Source organism: Euleptes europaea, chromosome 2, assembly GCF_029931775.1.
Source record: "Euleptes europaea isolate rEulEur1 chromosome 2, rEulEur1.hap1, whole genome shotgun sequence".
Classification (NCBI taxonomy): Eukaryota; Metazoa; Chordata; class Lepidosauria; order Squamata; family Sphaerodactylidae; genus Euleptes; species Euleptes europaea.
The window spans coordinates 57,251,575-57,279,364 of NC_079313.1; the positions used below are offsets into that span (position 1 = coordinate 57,251,575).

The window sequence follows — 27,790 nt, forward strand, 5'->3', positions numbered from 1 at the left end:
ATCTGTTGTTACCCAATGGATGGACGCATTCATTGCATCATTCACTAAAAATGATAGCTTAAACACTTAAAATGCAATATCAAGGCAAGTTAAATATATTGTCACTGCAAGTGTTATTTTATTGCACATGTCACTAAAGATCAAGAAAAGTGCATAACTTTTTTTGGGGGTGGGGAGGGGATGGCCAGTTAGAACTTCTGAGACTTTTGAACTGAGTAATTTGTACAATATAAAACTTTGAGAAAAGCTTATTTACCATACTGTTATCAGTTTTAATCACAAATAATATCTGTGGCAAAGTACAGCATTTTCACAAATACATTTTACTTGACTCTTAAAAAAACCAAACTGGGATATAAATCTAATGATAGTCAAAATGCCCTTTGCAGATATATACAGTAATATTCTTAGCAGTTATTTCCATATTTGTAAAGCCTCCCTGAGTCCATATTTAACAACATTGTAGGTTTGCTGATACTTATTCAAAATGAAGGAGGAAAAGCAATTCCTTGAGGGAAAGAAAGGCAAGAATTGTGCTCACATGTTGTTGTTTTTTAAGGACCCTATTGTGCTTTTGCATCCGAAAGGTTGCTGGCCGTTTTTTGTCCATGCTCGTTTACACAATCACTAACATGTCTCAATGATTCAGCTCCAAGGTAGGCCAGAAGAAGATCAGAATGATGAATCAGCAGTTGCATTAGGTCTTCAGCTAGACTCTCTATTGTTGAATATCGCACCTTTTCAAAGTCAAAAATGTCCTTCAAGAAATAAAGAACCTGATCCTAGGAAATAAATAAATAAAAAGTACACTAATTTGAATATCAGTGGTAAAATTTTGGAAGCATATGATACTACTGTGTTTCTTTCTAGTCTTTGCCTTTTTAAATTAATGCATATTCAGTCTTTGCCTTTTTAAATTGATGCATAATCAATCAATATAACAAACCTGCATACCTTAAAGAAGCTGCAGAACTCATACAAAGAGTTTCGAGGACCCAGAAAGCCCCATGCCAGAACAGGACTAATATGTTCACAAATACCATAGAAATGTGCAAAGAATCCATCATGCACCTGAGGATATGATTAGCACAGAAAAGATAAATTGATTTCTACCTCTGAATATCAATGTTAAATCAAATTAAGATGCTAAGCGGTCATTTAAACAAACTTCTTCAATTATCAAGTGTTCAAAGTGGGAGAAACAAGGAGGGGGGATAATTCCTTTCAGATTAGGTGATACTCAGTTCAGCCTCATCCAATCACCATCTTAACAGTGTAGTAGTAAAGTTATTTTCCTGGGAGCCTCATTGAGTAAGATTGAATAGGATTCTGAGCAATCCTGCTTAAGCTTGCTATGCTAGGTATAACTACTGTGTAGAGTATTTGCTAACAAGCTTGAGTTAGATTCATGGAAGACAAGTCCACCAGTAGCTATTAGCCATGTCCAGATGCAGCAATCCTCTGAACACCAGTTCCTGTAGGTAACATTAGGAGAACACCCTGGCCTCGATGCTCTGTTCATTGGCCCTTCATGACAACTGGTTGGACAATGTATGAAATGGGATACTGGACTAGATCTGATATGGTCTGATGCAGCAGGACATCTGTTAGGTATTTACACTTTGAAATCATGCCAGTCAATTATAAACCAACGCCAAGAACAAAGGTACCATACATGAAGTAAAAACATTAATGAATCCTGCAGGTCTCACTTCCATGTTCTACAACCAGATCTACTGGGTCAGGCTGTTAATCAGTAGAGTTGTCATATATCTTCTGTTAATCACCAGTAATCAACTTCTGTTCCATGCATCAATGGTGGGGACTGCATGTTCTCTATACTGATTACTCTTTGACTTGATGCCACAGGTTTGCTTCACAACTTACAATCAACTGCTTAATTGTGTACAGTAACATTTGCTCCAGTAAAAAATTGCAGATCTTTTAATATCCCTGAAGTTTATAGTTGTAAAAATGGTATTTGTATGGTTGAAGCCTTGGGCAGTTTATAATTGTGCGGGATACACATTGCAAAAACAGATTACAGTTTCCAGTTGCATAAGTAACAACTGACAGTACTAAACATGATCTCTATCTCTAAAACTATAAAAATTAGAAGACTATTTACCTTCATTTGCTGCTTTTTTTGTTTCAGAACAGACCAACAACTTGAAGCCACAGCCTAAATAAGAACATTTTAAAGTTATTTGTGTACCTTAAAAAACTTTTCTATTGATAAATATTAACCAGAATGTAAATTAATCAAGAGCAGCTAATTTTAACACATCACTATCACAAGGTTAAACAATAGCCCTAAGCTTGCTTTTATTGATACGGTACAACCATGTCCTCCTCTTTTGTTTATGGCTGCTTGATCGCTATGGAGGCACTCCACTTGTAATCTAAGCCATTTCCTGCAAAGCTGAAGGGCAGCTGTGGATGCATGAAGACAATTCAAGTTCACTCATGTCCTGACCTGCATCAAATATAACATACATACAGGGCATAAGACTTACTTCCCTGTGGTATTCTCACAGGTAGCTTTGGGAATACAGCTACCCTACCTGATGATATGCATCTTTGACATCTGCTTTGTACCTAGGGTTGCTAACTTGGGGCTGGGAAATACCTGGAGATTTTGGGGGTGGGGCCTGGAGAGTATGGAGTCTGGGGAGGGGAAGGACCTCTGCAGGGTATAATGCCATACCCTCCAAAGCAGACATTTTCTCCAGAGGGATTGATCTTGGTCATCTAGAGATTAGTTATAATAGCGGGAGACCTCCAGGTGCTACTTGGAGGATGGCAACCCTATTTGTACCATACATTCCACAGGGCTGCACACTGGGTGGGAAAGCCCAACACAATTTGTCCCACTTACATTGTACAATACTTATGGTCTATTTCCAGTGCTGGTTCACATCCCCAAACCTATGTCTCTAGTATAGCCATATCACCCCCCCTTCCTTTTAACCCCCAGACTGCCACTATTCCACCTTCCCTTTCCTCTGTGAAAGGAAATACACTTGTTAAAGTTTATTAAAAACAAATAGAAATGTCAACAAATCAGCAAATACAGTATTTATTTATTTTACAAAATTTATACCCCGCCTTTCTGCGGCTAACAAATTAAAACATACATAACAAAATCACTTTTTAAAAGCCAATAAAACAAAAATAATTAAAACCAGAGCCAAAAACAAAACATTAAAGTAACAATTAAAACATTCAAGGAGGAGGGATCAATGACGGAATGCCAAACAAAAAAAATCTTCATCTGCTACCAAAAGATGGCAATAGAATGGTGTAGATGAGTCTCCCTGGGGAGAGAGTTCCAGAGTTTTTTGTGCCACATCTGAGAAGGCCCTCTCCAGCATTACTACCTGCTTAATCTCAGAAGGTGGGGGCACCTGAAGCAAGGTACATAAAACAGTAGACAGTCCTTCAGATATGTATGTCCCAAACCATATAGGGCTTCAAAGGTCAATACTAGCACCTTGAATTGTACCCAGAAACAGACTGGGAGCCAGTGTAGATGAGCCAAGACTGAAATAATATGGTCCCTACGACCCACTCAAGTCAGCATCCTGGCTGCAGCATTTGCCCCAACTGAAGTTTCTGAACACGAGAGTGCATTGTAGTAATCTAACCTAGATGTAAACAGGGCACCACAGTGGCCAGATCTTTTCTGTCCAGGAAAGGCTGCCACTGGCTCACCAGTCCAAGTTGGTAAACGACACTCCTGGCCATAGCTACCATCTGCTTATCCAGCAGTAGGCCTGGGTCCAAGAGCACCCCCAGTCTACAGACCTGTTACTTTATGGGAAGTGCAATTCCATCCAGAATGTGTGACACCTTAAATCTCGGGTCAGACCTTCCACTCACCAGTAGCACTTGTTGGGATTAAGCTTCAGTTTATTAGCCTGCATTCTACTCCAGAACTGCCTCCAGGCACTGGTTCAAAGTTTCTACAGCTTCCCTGGAATCAGCTGGAAGCATGAGATAGAGCTGAGAGTCATTCACATAATGATGACAACCTAGTCCAAATCTCTGAATGACCTTACCTAGTGGTTTCATGTAGGTGTTGAAGAGCATAGGGGACAAGGTGAAACCTTGCAGGACCCCAAAGGCCAAGAGGCTGAGCAGAAGTCTCCCAGCACTACATTCAGAAACCAACCCTCCAGGTAAGAGTGGAACCACTGCACAATGGTGCCTCCCAATCCCAACCCAGAAAGGCATTCTGAAGGGATAGCATGATAGATGGTATTGAAAGCCACTGAGGGATCCAGGGGAATTAACAAGGTGGCACTCCTCATGCCCATCTCCCAGCACAAGTCATCACCAGGGAAACCAAGGCTGTTTCCATCCCATAAAGGTAAAAGGTAAAGGTCCCCTGTGCAAGCACCAGGTCATTACTGACCCATGGGGTGATGTCACATCCTGATGTTTACCAGGCAGACTTTGTTTACGGGGTGGTTTGCCAGTGACTTCCCCAGTCATCTTCCCTTTACCTCCAGCAAGCTGGGTACTCATTTTACCGACCTCAGAAGGATGGAAGGCTGAGTCAACCTTGAGCACGTTACCTGAAACCGACTTCTGTCGGGATCGAACTCAGGTCATGAGCAGAGCTTGGACTGCAGTACTGCAGCTTACCACTCTGTGCCACGGGGCTCCAACCCATAACCAGGCTTAAACCCAGATTCAAAAAGATCCAACCAATCCACTTCATCCAGGAAAGCTAGTTCATGAATACAATAGAACCATGAACACAATAGGCTGTCTGATTGTTGAATCAGACTTCCCCTCCCTTCAGTTAAAATACATTAGGGAGGTTTTATGGGGAACAGTACAAAGATACAAATTCAACATTTTTTAAATGTGTTTAATAATGGGAGGAAGAGTGAGACTATGACATGGAAGATATGCAGCATGGACCAAACCACAGGAAGATTTGTGGCTCTTTAATAAGCAACCAGCTTTCAAATGATGAACAAGAGGTAGAGAAAACTAACCATGGGAAACTACACCTTCTCAAACTAGAGACAATTAATGAGGGAATCAGAGATAATTAATAGATTGCATTGCACGAAAATCTACAGGTCTGGACACAGTCTGGGTGTGCACATAATTGTTCCCCGTATAAGGAGATTCTCTACCAAGGCATAACTCTCTCATAGTTCCAAATAAAGTCAACAGGACTACAACAGCACTTTGCCATATTTCTCAACAGTATTCATTTTGCCGTGGAGATATCTCTTATCTTCTGGCACTGGTAGCAAAGTAGAGGGCAATTGTTTTTGGATGAACATCCACTACTGTAGATGTTTTAGTATATACAAGTGAACAGAACTGTACAGCATTCCTTGAAGTTTCTGGATCTGGCTACTTATAAATTCAAAGGTTCTTGGCTCCACTGACATAATACAACTGTTCTTACATTAGTTAAATCCTATGAAATTTCAATATACGGAGAATGAATTGTTATGTCTGAACTATGTAAAGCACAAGATCAAATAAGTATTTAAATGAAGAGTAGGACTTTTACATTCTGGAGTTAAATTAGAATGTTATACAGAGAAATCCTACACAGAGTTATACCCTTCTAAGTCCAGTGAAGTCAATGTGTTTAGTTAAGAGGGTGTAATTTTATTGGGGGAGGGAAAGCAGCACGGTATCATCAGATCTTGGAAGCTAAGCAAGGTCAGTACTTGGAAAGGAGACCACCAAGGAAGACTCTGCAGAGGAAGGCAATAGCAAACGACCTCTGCTTCTCATTTGCCTTGAAAGCCTCTTGCTGGGGTCAATATAAGCCAGCTGCGACTTGACGGAATCTTACACACACGATCTGTTTAGGATTGCTCTGTTAATTTGCTTGGGGATGATTTCTGTTAACCACAGAAACTTCCATTCTTTTAAATAGTGTTAACTGATTCACCAAAATGATAACAGGCACCCTCTACAACTTTGTATTTGTTCCTGCGAGGGACTAAAGTTTTTGCCTTCTGAAATATATGGCTTCTGTAATAAGTTATGTAGAAGTTAGTAAATGCTTTCTATTTTTGTATTTAATACAATTATAGTTTAAATTCAAGCCAACATGTCCCTGGAATACTTTTCATGCTGAAAGATGTTTTAAAGCCAAAACTATTTGAGACCTTAAAATAAAACCATACATACTTTTGTTTTGACCACATTGTTAAAAAAACAACCTTAAGAAAGAAACATAGTTTAAATAGTTTTTGACACAGCTAAGCAGTTTTGTCCTAATAAGGATTGGAGCAATCCAATCTACAGATGGCAAACCTAAGCTTAAAGGTCCCTAACAGTGCTCAGAGGAATGCAAATATTGACCACATATTCTGCAACAATCATATTAAAATATCAAAGTGTTGAGTAAAAAAATAGCCACTTACAGTTTCTTTAAAGGAAGAATTTAGCCAATGGTTGTTAACCACATTCTGTATAGACATAGGTGGATTTTCTAAATCTTCAAATGAATCCATAAATATAAAGTCCAGAACAACATCATAGAAATTTAAATGTTTCACCTGTATTAGGATCACAATAACTGAAGTTACTGAACATATTTGCAGAATTAATTAAATAATAACACAATATTCTGATCTCCACAAGAAATTCCAGGTGGTCTTGTTGGTTTTTAATAATTTTTTTATTTAAACTAACAAAAGGCTACTAAAGTGCTGAACTAAGTAAAGATCAGTAAGGAAACGGACGTTTTATAAACACAGTAAAAAAAACAACAGTTAACAATTACAAACAGCTTAAGAGATCTGGAAGAGCAGCACACACTTACTCCCCAAGCAGCAAGCTCCATTTCAGTAATAGACCAGTGATCTGCTTGCTCTAAGAAGGAAATCATCTCATCAAAGACTTCCTCAAACTTCTTTGGATTCTATGAAGACAGGCCAAGAAGTAGCATGAAAATTAAGAATGACTCCCTTTAGATCTTAACTTTTAAAAACTAATTATTTTGAATTAACTCTTTTGAATTTGAACTAATTGCTTTGAATTCAAACAGAAAAAAATGCATAATAAATTAATCTCAAAACTGAATACCTGGCTCCAATTCAAACCTCTGTGTGCACTCTCATGAGAACATAAAGCTCCTCTGTAGGTATCCCATCAATTTTAGTGTTAAATGCAGACTACAGATATGGGTATGCAGAACTGTCACAGAGATAGAAGTTAATGTGAAGGTCTATACACAAATAAGAGTACACAAGAAAAGCTTGTGTTTGTAAAGATTGCTTGGTTTGGGCCAATACATTTAATATCTGATTGAAGATAACTCCACACTGTCAGATCTGAAATTAATGAACTGAAATCTCTTCAGAAACAAGACAGCCAGGGTTGCCAGGCACTCAGTGGGGGCAGAGGATTCACACCTGTTTCCTGCTGCCACTCCGAGCAATGGCTGTTGGGCTGGCAGCATGATGTTTTCTGGGGGAAACTGGTGGTGGTGATGATGATCTTGTACCCCACCCTTCCTGACTAAAGCCAGGCTCAGGGTGGCTAACAACATAGAGTTATTACAATTAAAATCATAAATACTGTATCAATAATTTAAATATTAATAACAAGCACTGTCTAATCTCTGTTTTGGTCCTGAGACTTTGGTTGCTTCCACCCCTGCTGCTTTCTCTGCTCCAGTCCTCAGAAACTGTCCCTAGAAATACCATTATATACAACTGTTAAAGAAGCCAAATAAAACACAACCTAGATTCTACCCATTCCCAGTGGAACTTGGAAGTGAATACCCCAACACACTTGTCCCAAAGGCAAAATAAAATTGTTCATTAAATTTTTTTTGGCACTATAACCACTACACCACATTGGCTTTCATCCATTAAATCTACTACCTCAGATTTGCATCTAAGGCTTATTCATTAAAAAACCTTCTTTTATGAGTACATTGGTATCCTGCCAGATTTAGCCACATAGGTCTGGCTGAGAGTGATGCATATTGGCACTCTGGGGGTAGCCCAAAATTGCCACATTCCTGGCTAGATGTTGTATCTTGGTAGGTGGTATGGTTACATGGAGTTTGTTGTTATACTTACTATCCTATGTAGAAAAAAAATAACAAATCTCAAGGGGAGGGGAAAATGCTACTTTTTTCAGGGACCAGCTTGAAGAGGCCCACAACTTAACAAAGACTGAAAATCCCTAGTTATATACTAAGTTATAAATGATGCATTTATGTTGTTAAATGGTAAAATGAATTTATTGACTTGAAAAATATATTTCAATTTCCCCTAAAATCCCACCCCCAATATTTGATAGCATCCACATTTCTGTAAATTTTACATATCCAGTCCTAACTGGCTTTCAGCCTCCCTTACTGGTCTACCTGCAAAACAGCACTGTATGTTTCCTGCCACTTGAGATTGTTGTGAGGACTGCTAGGACAGTAAAACACTTTGCATATGAAGCATCCATATAAAGGGCTATAAGAAAAAAAAGTTTACCTTTCTTGCTGTCACGATTAAAGCAGACAGAATTTTTCTTCCATTTTCAGCCAGAAATAATCTATTGGCAGTATCTGAGAGAATTACCTGGAATGAATCACCAGATGTTATAAAGCTAGAAATGTGTAAAAACAGATTAAGTAAAGCAATGCTTTATTACAGTGCATTACACATTAAGAATTCTGCTAAAACAAGATCACCCATTAAAGGCAATTATCCTGGGTGTTTTCACATGAGGCCATATAGAAAACTTATTTGTTTGTTCAAGACAAATTTGGGCAAATGTGTTGATGGCATTTACCAATCATCTTAATAGTCAAGCTTCCACAAACATATAACATGAAAAAAAAATCCTTAGCAAGAAGGGATGATGAAATCGAAGTAGGATTTAGCCAGTGTGATGTAGTGGTTAAGAGCAGAGGACTGTAATATGACATAATTGGCAATTATTATAAAGCCACTATATTCTGAAGACAGTTGTCCACAAAACAAGTTGCTAAGGGCAAGTTCCCCAGCCTTGGACAACATGCAGATTTCTTCTCTGAGTTTTCACATGTTTCACTGAGCTTTGGAGCAGGTCGAACAAGTCTCTTTTGCTACCTATATCTATTCCAAAATTCAGCACAACATGAGGAATTTCACCTACAATCCCAGAATGTATTTAAGATCTTAGGGAAAGACTGGGGTCTCTCATACTACACTGGACTTTGGAGCAGGTAGAAGCAGTCTTTTGTGATACTTTGGCTGCTCAGTGTTAAAGTGGAGAACTCAGAGAAGGGAACTAGTGCTGTCCATGGTAGGGGGAATTTCCTCTGGCAACTTGAATAGCCATTTCTTACAAATATGTTAGGTTTCTGAATAGCAATGTCCTTAGAGCAACATGCGAGAAACCTTTCCTCAAGTCTTTTGTGCATGCTGGAAAAGAAGAGTTGGCAGTAACTTGTGGTGCTTCTAAAGTTTGGAGGGCTCATTCTCAAGCCCATGGCTTCACCTAAGTGTGTGCCAGCCTTATAATAGGCTCACACTAATCAGCACCCCCTACCAATCCTCAATTTCCTAAGCAAAAAAGCAAATTGGCAGTAGAGGGTGGTCAACAATGGATGCCTTGTTGAGCTCATAAAAAATTGGACACTGCTAAGCATGTTCAGAAGTATCTATTAACATAAGAAGAGCCCTTACTGGACCAGACCAGTGGTCCATCTAGTCCAGCATTGTGTCTCACTTAGTGGCCAATGAGTTATTCTGGAGGGCCAACAACAGAGCATAGAAGCAGAAGCTTTCTTGTGTTGTTGCCTCCTGGCAGTGTTATTCAGAAGTTTATTGCTTCTGAGATGGTTTATTTCTGCAGAAATGCATCAGAAGTATTGTTTCCAGTACCTCTTGGTCATTCAGAGGATGCACTGAAACAGCAATCTTTATGCATCCCTGTAATGGACAACTAACTGCAGATGCAATATAATGGTCTGGGAATGCTGATTAACAGAATTAAAAAGAATTCTACTGTTGACCTGGGAGAGTGGCAGTTAGGAATGAAGGAGGGGGAATGGAGGAGATGAGTGTAGGATTGAGGAGGATCCTGAAATAGGGTAGTGAAACTGGTAGTTCTTCCCCGAGGGAAATAGTTCCTAGGAAAAGGAGGAACATTTATTTATTAAAGAGCCAGCATGGTGTAGTGGTTAAGAGCGGTGGTTTGGAGTGGTGGACTCTAATCTGGAGAACCGGGTTTAATTCCCCACTCCTCCACATGAGTGACGGATGCTACACTGGTAAACTTGGTTGGTTTCCCCAATCCTCCACATGAAGTCAGCTGGGTGACCTTGGGCTAGTCACAGCTCTCTCAGCCTCACCTGTTGTGGGGAAGGGAAGGTGATTGTAAGCCGGTTTGATTTTCCCTTATGTGGTAGAGAAAGTCGGCATACAAAACCCAACTCTTCTTCTTCTTCTATTAATTATATTTTTATCCAGCCCTTCCTGACTAAAACCGGGCTCAGGATGGCTGATAGTTAAAATCATAACTATCATATAAATAATTAAAACATTATGTGCCGCTTCTGGCACTCCTCGGGAGGAGAAATACCAGGGCGGGTCTGCTACTCGGTGGTGGGATGGGGAGTTGAGAAAGAACAGAGAGCAGGAGGAACAGCAGGGGAAACAAAGTGGAGGCAAAGAAGAGAAGCAGAACGAAGAGGTGGAGGGGGTGGACAGGTTACCTATGGAGAAACAAATAAGTCAAGGCCAGGACGAGAATAGGCAGAGGGAACAGAAACAGAAAGGTCTCCTCTGGTGTACAAGACGGAGATGCACGGGAAAACGCAAGGGACGAGCGGGCACGTGTAGATAATTGGTGGGTGGGACAGATAATGCGAGGGAGTATGTAGATATAAGCGTAAGGGGACGCTGGCCGAGGAGGAGCCTGGGTCTGTAGCCTAAAAGCCCTGGCGGGCTGGCGTGGAGACAGAGAGGGAAGCGAGCGGCATTCCATGACTCTGGTTACTGAGGCCAAGCGTCTGAAAAAAGAACAGGAAAGAGGAGGAAGAAAAGAGAAGGGTAGACAAAAGATAGGCAGAAAAGAGGTGACGCGTAAGCAATACGGAACCTTCTCCAACGGACAAGGTAGGAGAACTCACACATTAGATTATCAATAAATAATAATAGCACCCTGATCATGGCTCTCAAAGGATGGTGTCATTTCCAGATATGGAGAGCCATGTGGACCCAGCATGGGGAGCCACAAATTGGAACTTGTGTGTATGTTCCTGCTGCCACAGACTTTATACACTTTGTGTCAAATAAGCTTACGCCTGTTTAACTAAGGAGTGACAGTGAAGTGATCTCTCAACATTACAAACACCTGCTGGTAGAACAAAACAGCTATATTTTTGTGATAAACTTTCTATTGTATATAGTTATAAACGTTTCCCTCATTCCCGTTGCCCTTTCACCTGCAAAGTTTAAAACTGAAACCTCTTGTCTGACTTGACCATTTCCCCTAAGAGTGAAATAAAACAGTCTGTGTTGTGAATTAATATCAGCCTCTCGTGTGCCATCTTCAGGCATATACCAACGAAGGGTTCTTCAATTCCTCAACTTCCTATGCTGAGTCAGAATACATCTATATACATTTTAACATCTGGGGAGGGGGGACAGTCAGAGAAATAAAGAAGGAGAAGGAGCCGCTTGGTTAAGTGAAAAAGGAAGTGGGGAATCATCATTATCCCAAAAGCAATAAATACTTCTCACTGCCTTAAATATGAGGCCTAAAAGTCTGGCTACTGCTTAGTTACCACAGGGTTTTCTTCCGCAAGCCGTTGCACCATGCAATATGAGCTATACAATCCAGGATCCCTTGTGGACCTTGAAATTTAAATCTCAGATGATAACCTGGCGTACAAAACAATCCTACAGCTAGTCTTTTGGATTTTTTGTTTCCTCACTGTCCTACATAAAAAAGTTGCTATTCCTGAAGAAACCACTTGTTTGTGAAGCTAGTCTAGTTAACAAATGCACTTGGCAACATAGTTCAAGAGAGTGATGTTGAACCCTGCTGCCAATGATCACTTTATGTAATAAAGAGGTCAAGTAACATAAAAGAACAACATGCCCTTCGAAAACTAAACTTTACCTGAAAAGCCTGTCGGATACAATGGAGTTTAGCAAGAAAATCACTGTCCCCCAGGCACTCCAACATTTCAGTCCTATGCACAATGGAATAAAGATTTGAATCAGAGGCAGTCTTAAATTTTAGTACAAGCAAGTCTAGAAATTGTTGTTCAGAAACTGAACAATTAATATTATAAAAGATTACAATATGTTGTACCTTAAGACTCGAGAATAAATCTTGCCCTCTTCTGCCAACTGCATTGCTTCTTCATATAATGGGCAATGGCAAAGGGAATCCAGATGGTAGGTGTTTCGGCTCTCTTTGTGCTCTGCAAGCTAGAACAGTTTGTTCAAGGTTTTTTAGCTAATTCCCTAAAAGACTTTTACAAATGTTGTAAGTGAGCAGTAGTATGGCATTGCTTTGAAAGACATATTTTCAATATCACTTAATCTATAAAATCTCGAAAAAAATGTGAAAGAAAAACTATAGTATACACAGATTGTTATTCTATTAATGCTTTGATTAAACAGACAGAAGAGTAGAACATAGGTCTATATTGAAATATAGCCCAGAGAAGTAGAAATATATTAGCCAGCATTCATATAATTTAAGATTACAGGGTAGGGGGTGGGGAGACTGCATTATAAAGCTGCTGGTTAAACACTAACCCATTTAGTATTTTATCTTTCACAATTACATTAATATGTCCTGAATCCATCACCTGTTTTCAATTAAAATTTGTAAGATGCTACACAGAAACATGACGGAGACTTGAGAAATAATAGAATGTTAAGAGTCTTCATTAGCTGTTGCATCACATTAATGGTTTGCTGCAACAGCTGAGCTCTGATGAACGTACAACTGCTTTTGTGGCACATACCAGAAAAGCCAAGATGTACACAGAAGGGGAAATAATTTACAAGCATTCTTCTAGTTATATTTTACTGGGGAGGGGGTTTAAGAATAGATGAATGAGGATCTATACAATTTTAAGGCAGGACAAGTTCCTGGACATCAAAAAGAAAATCCAAGCTTTCTATGCTAGAAAGGACTTTTAAAAATATACATAATAGTCATAATTCCAATGCTTTTTAGCCATACACTGTGTGGTTACTAGATACCTGGAAAGATATGGATAACACTAAAGTGAACATGGTTAAGCCAGTGCTAACAGAGTAAGGACACTTCAAAAACTGCATACCATGGAGACCAACTCCTGGCAGTTCAGTGTTTTCTTTGTAACCCGTGTCACTAAAATGCTCTTCCAAAGTTCATATTCCAAATACTTTAAACACAACAATCCTATTCCTTGTCATTTTTTAAAAAGCCAGTTTTCATGGCACTGGATACAAAAGGACTCTCACACTCTAAACATACTTACCTGTAATTATGTTTAAGCTAACCTTATTTCCCAGTAAACACGTTAGGATCGTGATGTATGAATGTCTTCAGAATCAAAGCATTTGAGAACTCCCCCACAATAAAAATAGACTTGTTCTTTAAAAAAAAAAAAAAGGAACAAAGAAAAGGGTTCCTTGGCCTTCTAGAGGTAGCTCACCGGGTCTCTCTTTAGAGCTATTTGCTGATATATGCAGAGAGTAGTGTGTGCCTGGGTTAAGTAGTCCAACAGAAGAACAAGTAGGCCATTATTTCTGTTGTAGGGAAGCATGGATGCTGCCTTCTGCCACTAAATTCACATCACTGATCATTTCTGTTATTGACCAGGCTCAGATGTACACAGTGAACACTCCCAAATCAGCCATCTACCCAGGATTCCTATGACAAAGTACTTTATTCTCCTAGATCTAAGCTTATTTAGGTGAGATCTGACAATTTCTGCAAAGGAAAAAGGGTTTTACTTTTGCCTAAGGAACAAGAAAATAACATCTTCTAAACACATCCCTCTTTTCCTTTATTTTTTGTACCATCAAGTCACAGATGATACAAAATGGTATAAGATGGCAACCTTGTAGGGTTTTCAAGGCAAGAGACGTTCAGAGGTGGTTTGCTATTGTCTGCCTTCACGTCACGACCCTGGTATTTCATGAAGGTCTCCCATCCAAATACTAACCAGGGCTTAGCTCCTGAGATGTGATGAGATCAGGCTAGCCTAAGGCTATCCAGGTCAGATCTTTTCATAACCACCAGCAAATAAATCTAGGCTTTGGAGTTATTTCTCTTTGTGGCATCACACACAGCCGTACCAGATTTGGGAATATCTATTTAATTAGAGACCACAAATTTCAATAGGGTAATGCTTCAGGATCTCCAAAAAACTGAATTATGTCTTCAGGCTGATTTGTTTAAGGCAACAATGTGAGAGTCCCCAGCTAGTTGGGCAAACTTCGCCAAATCAATTGCTCAGACTTGAATGCAGAAACAAAAGATTTATTGAAGGCTTCAAATAGAGAAGACAGGCTCATGGAATCAAAGTTGCGAGTGACTAGCTTATCGGGGTTACAGTATTTATCTACTACAGGGCATGAAGGTTCACACGCATGGGAGACATGGGAGGTTACAAGGCAAACCGGTGCAGCATAAAACATCAAACAGTCCTAGAGAGACAGTGAGGGCTATCTGCATTTTAAGGCCGGAATCAGCCCGAGGGAGTGAAGGCAGAAGGCACAGCAGGGGAGGAGAGGTGGCACCTGGGCAAGAAGGACGAGGCGGGGGACTCAGGAAGATACACAGAGGTGCGAACTGCTTGTACGAGTTCAAAGAGGGGGAGAGAGAAACAGATAGGAGCCAAAACCAGATGGCCCTCCTCCCGCGAGTTCGGGAGGTCGAGGCTTCTCGGGATAAGCGCAATGGAATTCGTGTACGAGCCGGGGGGCGGCCATGTGGGGGGCTGCAACCCATTCATCGTGCGCGGGGCCTAGATGTTTCCACCGAACAAAGTAAAACAGCTTTCCCTTTTTCCACTTGGAATCCAAGACCTTGGACACTTCCATGTGGGTATCCCCACCCACAACAGTGGGCACTTCTGGTTTAGAAGGGGGGTGGAACTGGGGAGCGGAGACGAACGGCTTGAGCAGACTGATGTGAAAAACGGGGTGTACCCCGCGAAGGGTTTTGGGAAGATCCAGCTCCGCAGTTACCTCGTTAATCACCCGAGTAATGGGGAAGGGGCCCACATAGCGGTCGCTGAGTTTTTTACAGGGTCGGAGGGAACGCAAATTCTTCGTGGAAAGATAAACCTGTTCTCCCACCCGGAGTTCCCATCCCTGTGACCGGTGTTTGTCAGCCTGTTCTTTGTATTTCCTCTTGGCCCGTTCAAGGTTCTTCTGTAGCCAGGGCCAAGTGGAACTGACCGCCTGCACCCATTCCTGCATCTCGGGCACTGCCTCGAGTTCGGGGGAAACGGGGGCGGCACCGAAAGGGCCGAAGTCGGTTCCGTATACTACACGGAACGGACTAAACCCCGTGGAGGAGTGGGGGGCATTGTTGTATGCGTATTCAGCGAAGGGTAACAGGTCCACCCAGTCATCCTGATGGTAATTAACATAGCATCTGAGATAGCACTCGACCACGGCATTCACCCGTTCGGTTTGGCCATCAGTTTGCGGGTGGTAGGCAGACGAGAGACCCTGTTCCCCCACCCCCATAAGCTTCAGGAAGGCTCGCCAGAATTTGGCAACGAACTGGGCCCCTCTGTCGGAGAGGACCTTCCTAGGAATCGAGTGAAGCCGTAGGACATGGGCGACGAACATTTTGGCCAACCCCTGCGCTGACGGGAGCCCAGCGCAGGGGACAAAGTGGACCTGCTTGGAAAAGAGGTCCGTAACAACCCACAGTACGGTCTTGCCCCTGCTGGGGGGTAGATCGGTGATGAAATCCATGGCGATCACCTCCCATGGCCGGGTGGGGATCTCCAGAGGTTTCAGAAGCCCTGGGGTTTTTCCCCCCCTGTTTTTGGCGGTGGCGCATGTGGGACAACTGCGAACGTACAATTCTACATCCCCTCTCATGCCCGGCCACCAGAACTGCCGCCGTACCAAATGCAATGTCTTGACAAACCCAAAGTGACCGGCCAGCTTGGCCCCGTGGACCAGTTCCAAAACCTCCCTGCGCAGAGAGGCTGGGACATAGAGTTTCCCTTCCTGCCCCCACCAGGACTCTCGCTGCTCCATACCGGAAGGGAGCGTCTGCTGCTCTGCTTCCTGTACGGACGCTTCCCGGAGGCGCTGCTGGAAAGCCTCCGGGATTCCCTTGAGCGAGGGACCACTGGGGTGGCGGGTTTGAGACCGGGTGGAGACCGCCAAACCCGGGATCTCTCCCCTTTGCTCAGGAGTGAACAAAGAGTCCACAGGACGGTCAAAATCGTTGCGGTACTGGGGCAGTCGGGAGAGGGCGTCGGCTAGGGCGTTTTCCTTGCCGGGTACATGTTTGAGGGTGAACCGAAATTTGGCAAAGAATTGGGCCCAACGTATTTGCTTGGCGTTGAGTTTTCTAGCTCCTTTGAGAGCCTCCAGATTTTTGTGATCGGTACACACTTCAAACGGGAATTCTGCCCCCTCCAGAAAATGCCTCCACACAGTGAGGGCGTGCTTAACTGCCGCGGCCTCTTTCTCCCAGATGGCCCAATTGATTTCGGACTGGGTAAACTTCTTGGAGAAATAGGCGCATGGCTTTAAAGCGCCATTTTCGTCCCGCTGCAGGAGGGCCCCTCCCATAGCTACATCGGAGGCGTCCACCTGGACCACAAACGGTTTGGTGCAGTCCGGGTGGGCCAGGACCGGTTCGGACGAGAAGAGTAGCTTCAAGTCCTCAAACGCCTGTTGGCAGGGAGGGGACCACTGCAGTCGGGCCGAAGGCAAGGCGGCATTGGCACCTTTTCCCTTAGTGCGCAGAAGGGAAGTGAGAGGAAGAGCCACTTGCGCAAAGTTGGGAATGAAATTGCGGTAAAAGTTGGCGAACCCCAGGAACTGCTGCAGTTGTTTGCGCGTAGTAGGGGGTTCCCAATCACGCACCGCCTGAACCTTTCCGGGATCCATTTCCAACCCCTGGTGAGAGATTACATAGCCTAGAAAGGTAATGGAAGGCTGGTGGAATTCACACTTAGACACTTTGGCATATAACTTGTGGTCCCGTAACCGCTGGAGGACCTCCCGCACCAGCCGGACATGCTCTTCCATGGTTTCAGAATAAATGAGTATATCATCCAGAAATACCACCCCCCCCCCCGAAACAACAAATCATGTAACACTTCGTTGATTAACTGCATGAACACACTCGGAGCCCCAGAAAGTCCGAACGGCATGACTAAATACTCAAACATGCCAAAACAGCTCGAAAAGGCCGTTTTTGGTTCGTCCCCCTCTTTTATGCGAATGCGGTGGTAGGCTTCCACTAAATCCAGTTTGGTGAAAATCCGGCCCTCCTTCAATTGTGCCAGTAGGTCTGGAATGAGAGGGAGGGGGTAAGCGTTAGACTGCGTGACAGCGTTGAGCCTCCGAAAATCAATACACAGTCTCAGGTCTCCCGTTTTCTTTTTGACAAAAAAAGGCGGGGGCGGAGTACGGAGCTTTGGAGGGGCGGATGAAGCCCCTCGCCAAGTTAGTGTCCAAATAGTCTCGCAACACTGTCTTTTCACTGGGGCTCATGGGGTACACCTTTCCCTTGGATAACTTGCCGTCCCCAACTATTTCAATCGCACAGTCGGTCTCCCGGTGTGGTGGCAATTCGTCACACTCCCGCACATCAAACACATCCGAATATTGGGAGTATTCCGAGGGTAGGTTGGGGGTATTGGAAACGGGTCCTGGGGAACCCACTAGGGCGGCTGCCAGGGTCCCGGACATGCGGTCCCTGTCATGCATGGCGCAGGGATCCTCAGGGAAGGTAAGGGTCCGCTTGACCCAATCAATGGAAGGGTTGTGGCCCCGTAGCCAGTTCATTCCCAGTACTACAGGGGCAACTATGGGAGCAATGGTAAAGTACAGCCGTTCCCAATGCTCCCCTACAGTCATGTCTATCGCGGTAGTCCGGTGAGTGACAGGCCCCTTTTTAAAGTCACTCCCGTCCATCTGGGAGAAGCGAAGGGGACCCGGGAGGCGCTTGCGGCGGACCTGTAATTTCCGGGCCGCCTCCTCGCTAATCAATGTGCGGGCGCACCCCGAGTCCACGAGCGCGGGGAATTCTAACACTGGGCCCCCCGTGGGTAGTGAGAGGTGAACCCGAATATAAACATTATCTTCCTGGGCGCTTACCATCGGTGGAGCTCCTTGCACGAGGGTCGGTGCGGTCTGCTGAGGAGCCCCCCTTACAGCAGACCGACGGCGTTTTTTGCCGGCACATCCCACTCTTCCTCCTCGCTGGACGAGGGGGACGTGGTATTTGTAATCCGTGACTCGGCGGAGTCAGAGGTTGCACTGGCAATCCGGGGTCCCGATGGACCGGTCGAACTGACGATCTCATCCAGGGCGTGCGCGTGCAGTGCCGAGGGGGTGCTCCGACGTCCTGGAGCGTTGCTTCGGCGTCGCGGCTGACCCTCTGCGGGGGCTTTCTCTGGTTCGCTCGGGACGGGGCGAATGGAAGCCGGGCGTCCGGAGCGGGATGGGCATTGGGAGGCGAAGTGACCCTTTCCTCCACAGACCAGGCACACCCCTGCCTCGAAGCGCTTGCGGCGCTCCGCTGGCGTGGGGCCGCTGCCGCCTGGGGTGCGAGGGTCCCGGATCCCACCTGCCTTGTCTCCTCTCGGTTTGAAGTCGCGGCCGGAACGTTGCTTGGACAGGTTCAGGAGCTGCTTCCGATTTTCGATGTCGGCAGCGTGGCGCACCCAACCCTCAACGTCAGGGGGGTTGCCTTGCATAAAGGCCCAATGCTGCAGGTCCGGGTTTAGGCCCTCCCTGAACAACTGCACCCGGGTAGCCTCACTCCAGTCCAGAATCCGACTCGACAGAGACTGGAACTCGCTCGCATACTGCGCCACTGACTTGGCCCCTTGGCGTAGTTGCATCAGAGCGGCTTTGGCCCGCTCCCCCAGGTTCGGGTCCTCGAACCGGTTACGGAGTGCGATCATAAAGTCATCCAAACTCCGTAGCACAGGGGAGCGGAGCTCGTACTGTAACACCATCCACACGGCCGCTTCGCCTTGCAGGAGGGAGGCCACATACTGGACCTGGGACTCCTCGGAGGTAAAGGTCCTGCCCTGCTCCCGCATGAAAATGTCCACTTGGACCATGAAAAAGGTCAACTGGTCCCCCGACCCATCATACGTGATTTTCAAGTCCCGGCGGGCCGGGGTGCTGGGAGGAGGCGCGGGGGGAGCCGCCGGTGTCCCATCCGGAGGGTTACCCGGCGGGGGCTGTACCTTCAGCGCGTCCATGGCAGCGGCCATCTCCTCCATCACAAGCTGCATGGCATCTATGCGCTCCACCATCGCCTGGCGCTCCTCCTGCCACTGTCTCCGCTCCTCATCCATCAGAGCGTCCCGACGAGCGGGGTCGTCCTCGAACCCCGTACCCGTTAAGGCCAAGCGGCGGTGCTTTGCCTCAGTCCGGGAAAGCGACCAACCTTTCGGCGAATCCAGCCAAGTGTTAAAGGTGGTCTTGGGACGCGTGCCCGGTCCTGGGCCCGGTCGGGGCGCCCCTGGCACCTTCTGGTCCGGTTTGTCTTTCGGGGCCGGCTTGTCCGGGGCACCGCTTCCATCCGGCGAGGCCGGAGGGGTCGTTTTTTCCTCGTCGGCTGACATAGCTGTCCCGTAGGGTACAGGTGCAGAACGAAGAGGCACAGACTCGCAACTTAATGTGAGAGTCCCCAGCTAGTTGGGCAAACTTCGCCAAATCAATTGCTCAGACTTGAATGCAGAAACAAAAGATTTATTGAAGGCTTCAAATAGAGAAGACAGGCTCATGGATTCAAAGTTGCGAGTGACTAGCTTATCGGGGTTACAGTATTTATCTACTACAGGGCATGAAGGTTCACACGCATGGGAGACATGGGAGGTTACAAGGCAAACCGGTGCAGCATAAAACATCAAACAGTCCTAGAGAGACAGTGAGGGCTATCTGCATTTCAAGGCCGGAATCAGCCCGAGGGAGTGAAGGCAGAAGGCACAGCAGGGGAGGAGAGGTGGCACCTGGGCAAGAAGGACGAGGCGGGGGACTCAGGAAGATACACAGAGGTGCGAACTGCTTGTACGAGTTCAAAGAGGGGGAGATAGAAACAGATAGGAGCCAAAACCAGATGGCCCTCACAAACACCATGGGCTTCATTCAATTCACTACAAAGTAATGATTATGAAGATTATGAAAACTATCATAATTTATCATTCAGTTTATCATAATTTATCAATCATGATTACCTGGAAAACAGATTTAGCATCACACATGAGATTTCTCTGATGCACAGACACTACATACATGAAAATACATATATGTGTACACCCAGTTTCCATGATGGATGTTGACAAGTTCCTGGGATCTGTGAAAGCCACTACTTGTGCCCTGGATCCTTGCCCATCCTGGCTTCTAAAATCATGTAATGACCACATCAATGAATCCTTAGTATCTACTATAAATCAGTCACTAACTCAGGGCACCTTCCCTCGACCACTCAAAGAGACAGTTATCCGTCCACTATTGCGAGACCGTCTCTCCCCATGGACTTCTGCTGGTGCTAACCTGCAAATGGGCAAAATCAACAACTGCCTGTACATGTGCCTTCTCGGTTGTGGCCCCCATTTTGTGGAATGGCCTACTCAAGGAGGTCAGGAAGGCTCCCACTCTCCTGGCTTTCCCCAAACTATGCAAAACTGAATTTTTGCTTTTCCACGCAGGCAATATGGTAGCACCATACAAAATGATTCACAAAGTCACTTGGAGAAATTATTAGGGACTGTGGTCTATACTGCTGCATATATTTTGCCGTAATTTGGATGTTACTATATAATTTTGCATCATTGAATGTGTCATGTTAACACTTATGCTTTGCTTCGGTTCTGTTTTTTCAAGATTTCTGGTTTATTCTACAACCCAAATGGTATTTCATTGTTTATTGAATGTCCCATCCTGTTGTATTGACTCACTCTGTGTAATCTGTCTTGAGTCCCTGTGAGAAAAGTGGACTATAAATAATGTAAATAAATTAGAAAGCCACAGCCAAACCACATACTTTGTAAACTTGCATGCATTTTTTGAGAATATCCTGTTCTATGAAAAGTTATTCCTGTCCAGTAGAGACCACTGAGTTAAAGAAAATTCAAGTCCTCAAAGGTATGGCAGCTAAGGAACAAAACAGCAAGCACTGTTTCAACATACCTCTGCAGCTGAAACGAACGAATCTGTAGAGGCAATGCTTAATGTATCCCGCAGACTGAATTCATCTGTATTATCCTTCACAGTGATATCTGTGCCTTTATCTTAAAAGGAAGAAAAAGTTCATTACAACATCTTTTGTGTATTCTATATCATCCCAGTTATTGTTAATGAATGAGTTGCATTTATTTATTTATTTATTGATTGATGAAGAAGAAGAAGAAAAGCTGTTTTTCTCCCCAAAGGAGACCTAAAGTGGCTTGCAGCATCGTTCTTCCCTACTCCATTTTATCTTAACAACCCTGTGAGGTAAATTGGGGGGGAGAGGGGTCACACAGACAGAGAGACAGAGAGACTGGCCCAAGGTTACCCAGCAAGCTTCCATTGCAGAGTGGTGGTTTGAACTTGGGGCTCCCAGATCCTGGTCCAACATTCTAACCACTACACCACACTGGATCTTAATGAATTCTTTCCTGTCCTGGCCCAAGGGCTCAGATCAGGTTATGACATACTGTATTCCAGGTGATCATTCCCCCAATGACATTTCAAAAATAAGCTAGCCTATTAGCAACCTTGCAGAACAAAACTTGGATCCCATCAAAACTTACTGTGGGCTGTAGGATTACCAGATGTGGAGAACAACTTTCTTGCCACAGCCCAGAATGCCCATCAAAATCCTGTTCCTGGGGGACAGGGAACCCCCAGGAACTGCATGAGGGAAGAATTGGTGAAAGTCATCCCCCTGTAGACACAGATCTGTTCGACAGAATCCATCCAAATGTGTAGGGCAGCCGCGGGGGAGGGGGAGATGGTAAAAACCACGCCCCCTACTCTGCCACAGGGAAGTGCCCTTCTGCTAACAGATGAGTACCATTGTATTCAACTCATATTTTTAAAATTACAAGATGAATTAAATTTTAAAATTATTTCCCCAATAATCTTAATTTTAGCCCAACATTTAAAATAATTCCAAATTTTACTGAAACAAAATACAAAACCTCTGGGGGGGGAAACATCTTTTAGGCAGTTTACAGTAATAATATTAACATGAAACTCAGACAGTAAACTTGTTAAAATAAATATATTAATTCATTACTCATTTTGGAAATTGGACTAGACCTAAATTGATTGCAAAAAGACATCTGAAACACTTAAGTTCTTTACAAGTAATGGTATGAACTTTAGCTGAATGCTTAAGAATACATCACATTCCAATGAGGTACATTTCATATAATTATAAAACAAAATGTAAAATTATTCCTTGAGATTTCATGGCTTACGTCTAACTAACTGCTAATGCATTGGAGTCTACAGAAGATATCTTTGCTGTCTTCCACTGCTGGAACCTGTTGAGATTAATCCTACACCATTCCTAAGGATCCCCCCAACATTATAATACATGGCTTTGTTTTACAAACAGATTCAATTCTTGTCTCAAAATCCGGTATATATATTTTTTGCCAGAATTATTCACTTTTCCATAGGATTGCCATATGCCTGGTGGCAGCAGTCAATCTCTGGCCCCTGCCCTCAGCCCCCTACCCTTGCTAATTTTAGCAGTGGGAGGAAAAATGGGAGTGACAGCACTGGATATGATGCTCTAGGGATTCCCCCAATCTCTACCATAAAGACTACAAAGTGTCACCTGGATGTGATGTCATAGCCAGCAACTCCTCAACCCAGAAGCAAAGTCACTTCCAGGTGGCACTCTAAGAATTTCCCCAGTCTCTATTGTAAAGACCATAGAGATTGGAAAAAAAATTCCTACAGAGGCCCAGAGATGTCACCCCAAACTCCAGAGGCACGACCCCAAAAATCTCCCAGCAGTTGCTGGAGCAGGGTTGGCAACACTACTTTGCCACACCTTCAGACTGCAAGGATGGTAAGCCTAGTTTTCCCTACCAAGGCCTTAAACTAACTTAATTTAAAGGGGGGGGGGGGCATTTTGGCTTTCCGTCCTCCATGAGCTTTGTTCAAGAAGGATCCCAGTTTCCTCAGGCTCCCTTTCTGTACCATGTAGCTCACCTGAATAGCCACAGGCAAGATAAACCTCACAGTCCCTGTGTCTTTCCTCACAGACTACTCATCACACAGAAATCAAGGTAACAACAAAGAAACAGGAATAAAAAGAAACAGGAATCAGGACAAATTGACATGAATGAAGGCCCAAAGGTTTGGGGCAATTTATTCATCTTACATTATATTAAATTAAGTGAGTGCCTAAGTCACAAAAAGGACATTAACAGTAAAATGTAATCACTAATGCATATATTTATCTATTTATCATTTTAAAATTATTAGCTGTCTTTCTCCCTTGTGGAACTCAAGGCAGCTATTATGATTTGTCACCTTCCTTCCTCTCCTTAAAAAGGACAGGAACCTCAAACCAACCCTGGCTCCTCCAAGCAAGCCTATCACCAGTGTTCTGTTGTGACCGAATTGTCAGTGGCATGGCATCTACTCATGACAAACTAGAATAAATTATGTTAGCCTTTAAACTGTCACTGGACTCCCATTTTATGTTGCTGAATTCTTGTAGTCTAACATGATTACATTAACATTTTAATTAAGCAAGCTAAAAGACAGGGGCCCAATGGTGTTGAGGCCTTCCAGCTGTACACTGAACCTGAAGCAGGGAGGTGTAAGAAACCTCTGATGTACTGAGGACAGGAGTCACAGATTGAAGTGATTAAAGGAACCACAGTCACACTAGCCAGAAGCAGTCTCAAGATAGAGACTGAGGCAAAAAGGCTGAGACAATGCCTCACCCCAAAAATGACACTCAGATGATCCACGATTGACCAAATTGGTTTACACGTGTCAGGGCCATAACGTCCAAAGGCTGCTCCATGCTAACATGTGCATTTTGGGTACTTTAATATTCTTGGGCTCTTAGCCTGTGTATACTGAGGTCCAGATTCAGATTAACACTCAGGAAAAACAAAGCAGGGAAAAAGACTCTTAAACAGAAGGGCTTTTTATTTAAAAGCCACATTGATCTAAGCAATATGGTATAGCCAAATAAATAAATAAAAGTACAAAAGGAAAAGCATCAAGTAAATGAAACCCAACTCTTTTCCCTAGCAAAACTGCCTACCTACTGGGGAAAACTAAAAGGGGGGCAAAGAGACAGCGTTGGGAGCGGAAATTGACCAGACAGGGGAAGGAAATGGGGAGACAGGTTTGTGAAACAACATAGGAAGGGGCCAACCAAGAGGCTAGGGTAACAGGAGGAGCTCCAAACTGGCTATAAAAAGTAAAGTTGGGGGGTAACTCTTTATACCCCTTTGCTGAAACTATGGAGGGGATAGATGTTGGTATCCAAATGTGGGAATAATAAAAATGTCATCTTTTGAAAATGAGCCAGCGTGGGGGGGGGGAATCCGATAGAGGGGAGTTTTCTCCTTTTGCATGGGGAGTGTCTTAAGTGTTCCCTTGGGGAGATTTGGAAGTTAGATATGGCTGGGTACTTGTCATGATTGGGGAAGGGCAGGAATGTTCCTGCCAAGTCATTGAAATATGGAGTAAATTGCTGGAATTGGCCTGTTGCTTATTGTTTTGGAGATCTAGGTCACTAGTTAGGAACAAATTATCTGGGAAGAAGCTCCAAGGCACTTGGGGAAAATAGCCCTCGACTGAACCCCTCTCTGGGTGGATATTTGCATGACTGACAGAGGAGCTGCCCTGCATTCCTTTCCACCTTAGCATGACTGCCTGCCAGCCATCTGATTTCATTTTAATTCAGGCTCCCTCTATCATTTCTTGACCCACACTGAGGTGTACATATGTACAGGAAAAGGGGGAGCAAGCCATGACCAAAATGGGGCCTCCCAGGAGGTGAGGTTCTCAGGGCCATCACCAACTACAATTAGGAATCTATGGTAATTATATCAGTCTACCTTTTGCACAAAAATCTTATCTGTTTCTATTAGCATGTTTCTTTTCCCTCAGAAAACACTGTACACACCTGGGGCCAACAAAGTACTATCTCCTTGATAAATCTCATTGCTTATTTTAATTCCATCTGTATATTTAGGGTTGCCAACCTCCAGGTGGTGGCTAGAGATCTCTTGCTATTACAACTGATTTCCAGGTGACAAAGATCAACTTCCCTAGAGAAAATGGCTGCTTTGACAATTGGTCTCTATGGCACTGAAGTCCCTCCCCTCTCCAAACCCCGCCCTCCTCAGGCTCCACCTCCAAAATCTCCTGGTATTTCCCAACCCGGAGCTGGCAACCCTATGTATATTCCTTTATCCTGTTAAATGATTACAGTAGCACTGTATCACCTAATCAAAAGGCTACATGTGGATCACTGTTTTGAATTTGTGTTTTAGGATTATTGGCTCCTGGGAAGCATTTAATGGTATCACTCTTGGGAATATTAGTGTGTGCTTTTGCTAGTGTAATAATCTAAGACCACAGCTTTAAGGAAAGAAAGTGAAAAGCTGTGAAGGATAGGTAGTTTCTCCATATTCATGTTCTAGGGCCATTTTAGATTGCATTTACACAAGCACATTCCTAGAAAATACATGAGCATGACCACACATGGTGACAGAGAAATGGTACAACCTTCCAAGTTTTGATGTGTGGGGTACCTTCAAGAAAGGACTGTACAAATCAGCGGAAGAAAAACTATATACTCAGTTTTAGTTTATATGCTTAAACTCCTGGTGTTGTAATAAAGGTACGAAACCACTGCCTGGCAGTTGTGGTAAAATGGCTAAGAGTGAACAAATTGGTTGGATCTACAACCCAAATCCTATTTCATTGTTTACTGAATGTCCCATCTTGTTGATCGTATTGACTCACTCTGTGTAATCTGCCTTGAGCCAAGTGAGAAAGGCAGACTATAAAGTATATTCTTGTTTCTGTTATTTATTTTGTGTAGCAGATGTACTTTTGAATATTTTGATCTAATTTTTTTAAAATAAATTGCAAGCCAACCTAAATTTGTCATTTAGAAAAATTCATGAAGGTTATAGAAACTAGCTGCCTAAACTTAAGGCAAGTTTTGGCACAGTTCAAATCAGAGACCAATTCAATTAGGGGGTAAGAAAGTCAAGACTAACTTTTTAAAACATCTATGACGATAAACTCCAGTTTACAACACAACTTTTAGTCAGACTCACAGTGACAAGTGCTGTGCAACAAACTATTCATTAAAGAATAATTTAATACCTTTCTAGACACAGACACAAAATATATATGATACAAATGTTTAGGACAGCTTTAGATAGGAGACACCAGCACAATGAAAACCCTAGGAATGCACAGATGCTTGATCCACCCGGCTGCCAGTCTCAAGCAGTTTAGGGCCTTATAGCATGAAATGCTAGTTACTTCATATGCTTTCAGCTTACATATTTTAGAAGCTATAGTTCTTTACCTTCTTCTATTCTGGTGGTAGATTTTCTGGAGCAGAATCATTAGAAAGAAGCCTATTTAAGACAATTTATGCTTTCAGCATATGTATTTTAGAAGCTATAGTTCTGTACCTTCTTCTACTCTGGTGGTAGATTTTTTGGAGCAGAATCATTAGAAAGAAGCCTATTTAGGACAATTGTAAAATAATAAAAAAAGAATGATTTCCATTTCAATAGGGAGAATGCCACTGAACATATCTTTAACATACCATATATCTAATTGCTAAATAAATATCAGTAATTATTGAAAAACAGAACAGCAGCTTACAAAAAGAAACTCTAGAATATGAGAAAAAGTGACTACAGGAGCAAGTGTCAAAAGGAAGGTGCTTTATTTCTCCCCAAGTACTATTGCCAACTAACAGCTTTCTGTTCATTTATACAAGTAGTAAACTGCATACTTCAAATAATGGTTTCTGAGGACTAAAAATTATCCTTGCAGGCATCCCTGAAGAGCTGACCAATTAATTCATTAAAACAAACAAGATTAAGGTTATGTTCCTGCAACTGATGTAAAATTAGCTACAAAAGAAGTCTAGCCAAGACATCCTTATCAGATGTCATACCAAGATCTTCCTTGCTTTTATTTCTATTAAAAGTACACCTTATTTCACTGAACTCAATTTCCATTCAATTCTCCTTTTAAAACACAAACTTTGTGTCATAGGCCCAGTGCATTTATTAGGATGATTCTCTCCTCCCTAACTTCCACAGTTGGTCCCATCATTTATGGTTGGCAGAGATATTAAAGAACATACCCAACACACTGTCATACCCAACACAAGAGAATTCTTAGGAAGTATTCTTATTTAAAGAAACCCTTCTGCTACTTGCACACCATTCAAGGATAGCATCACCTCCTACGGAAAAGCACCTCTAAAACATTTGAACAAACAGTTCTATCTTCTCTTCATAATCTTTACTGAAATCAAGACAGCCAGGCAGATCACTGTTTCCAACGCACCTGTTCCCAACAGCCAGCCTGCTCTTTAGCACAGCATCTCACTGGGCACTGTGCCA

The 27,790-nt window shown here is 43.4% G+C and overlaps 1 protein-coding gene across 2 annotated transcripts in view; it reads right to left on the minus strand.

Moving 5' to 3' along the window:
- Window positions 1-330: 330 nt before the first annotated feature.
- MIGA1 (mitoguardin 1) overlaps window positions 331-27,790 on the minus strand; it is a 52,081-nt gene continuing 24,621 nt past the window's right edge. For both annotated transcript variants that reach the window (XM_056845612.1, XM_056845611.1), the window contains 9 exons: window positions 21,348-21,448; window positions 12,304-12,422; window positions 12,109-12,181; window positions 8,487-8,573; window positions 6,812-6,910; window positions 6,411-6,545; window positions 2,129-2,182; window positions 955-1,071; window positions 331-782 (listed from right to left, as the gene is read on the minus strand). In XM_056845612.1, the coding sequence (XP_056701590.1) occupies window positions 564-782; window positions 955-1,071; window positions 2,129-2,182; window positions 6,411-6,545; window positions 6,812-6,910; window positions 8,487-8,573; window positions 12,109-12,181; window positions 12,304-12,422; window positions 21,348-21,448 (1,004 nt within the window). In that variant the 3' untranslated portion in view covers window positions 331-563. The remainder of the gene's footprint in view (window positions 783-954; window positions 1,072-2,128; window positions 2,183-6,410; window positions 6,546-6,811; window positions 6,911-8,486; window positions 8,574-12,108; window positions 12,182-12,303; window positions 12,423-21,347; window positions 21,449-27,790) is intronic.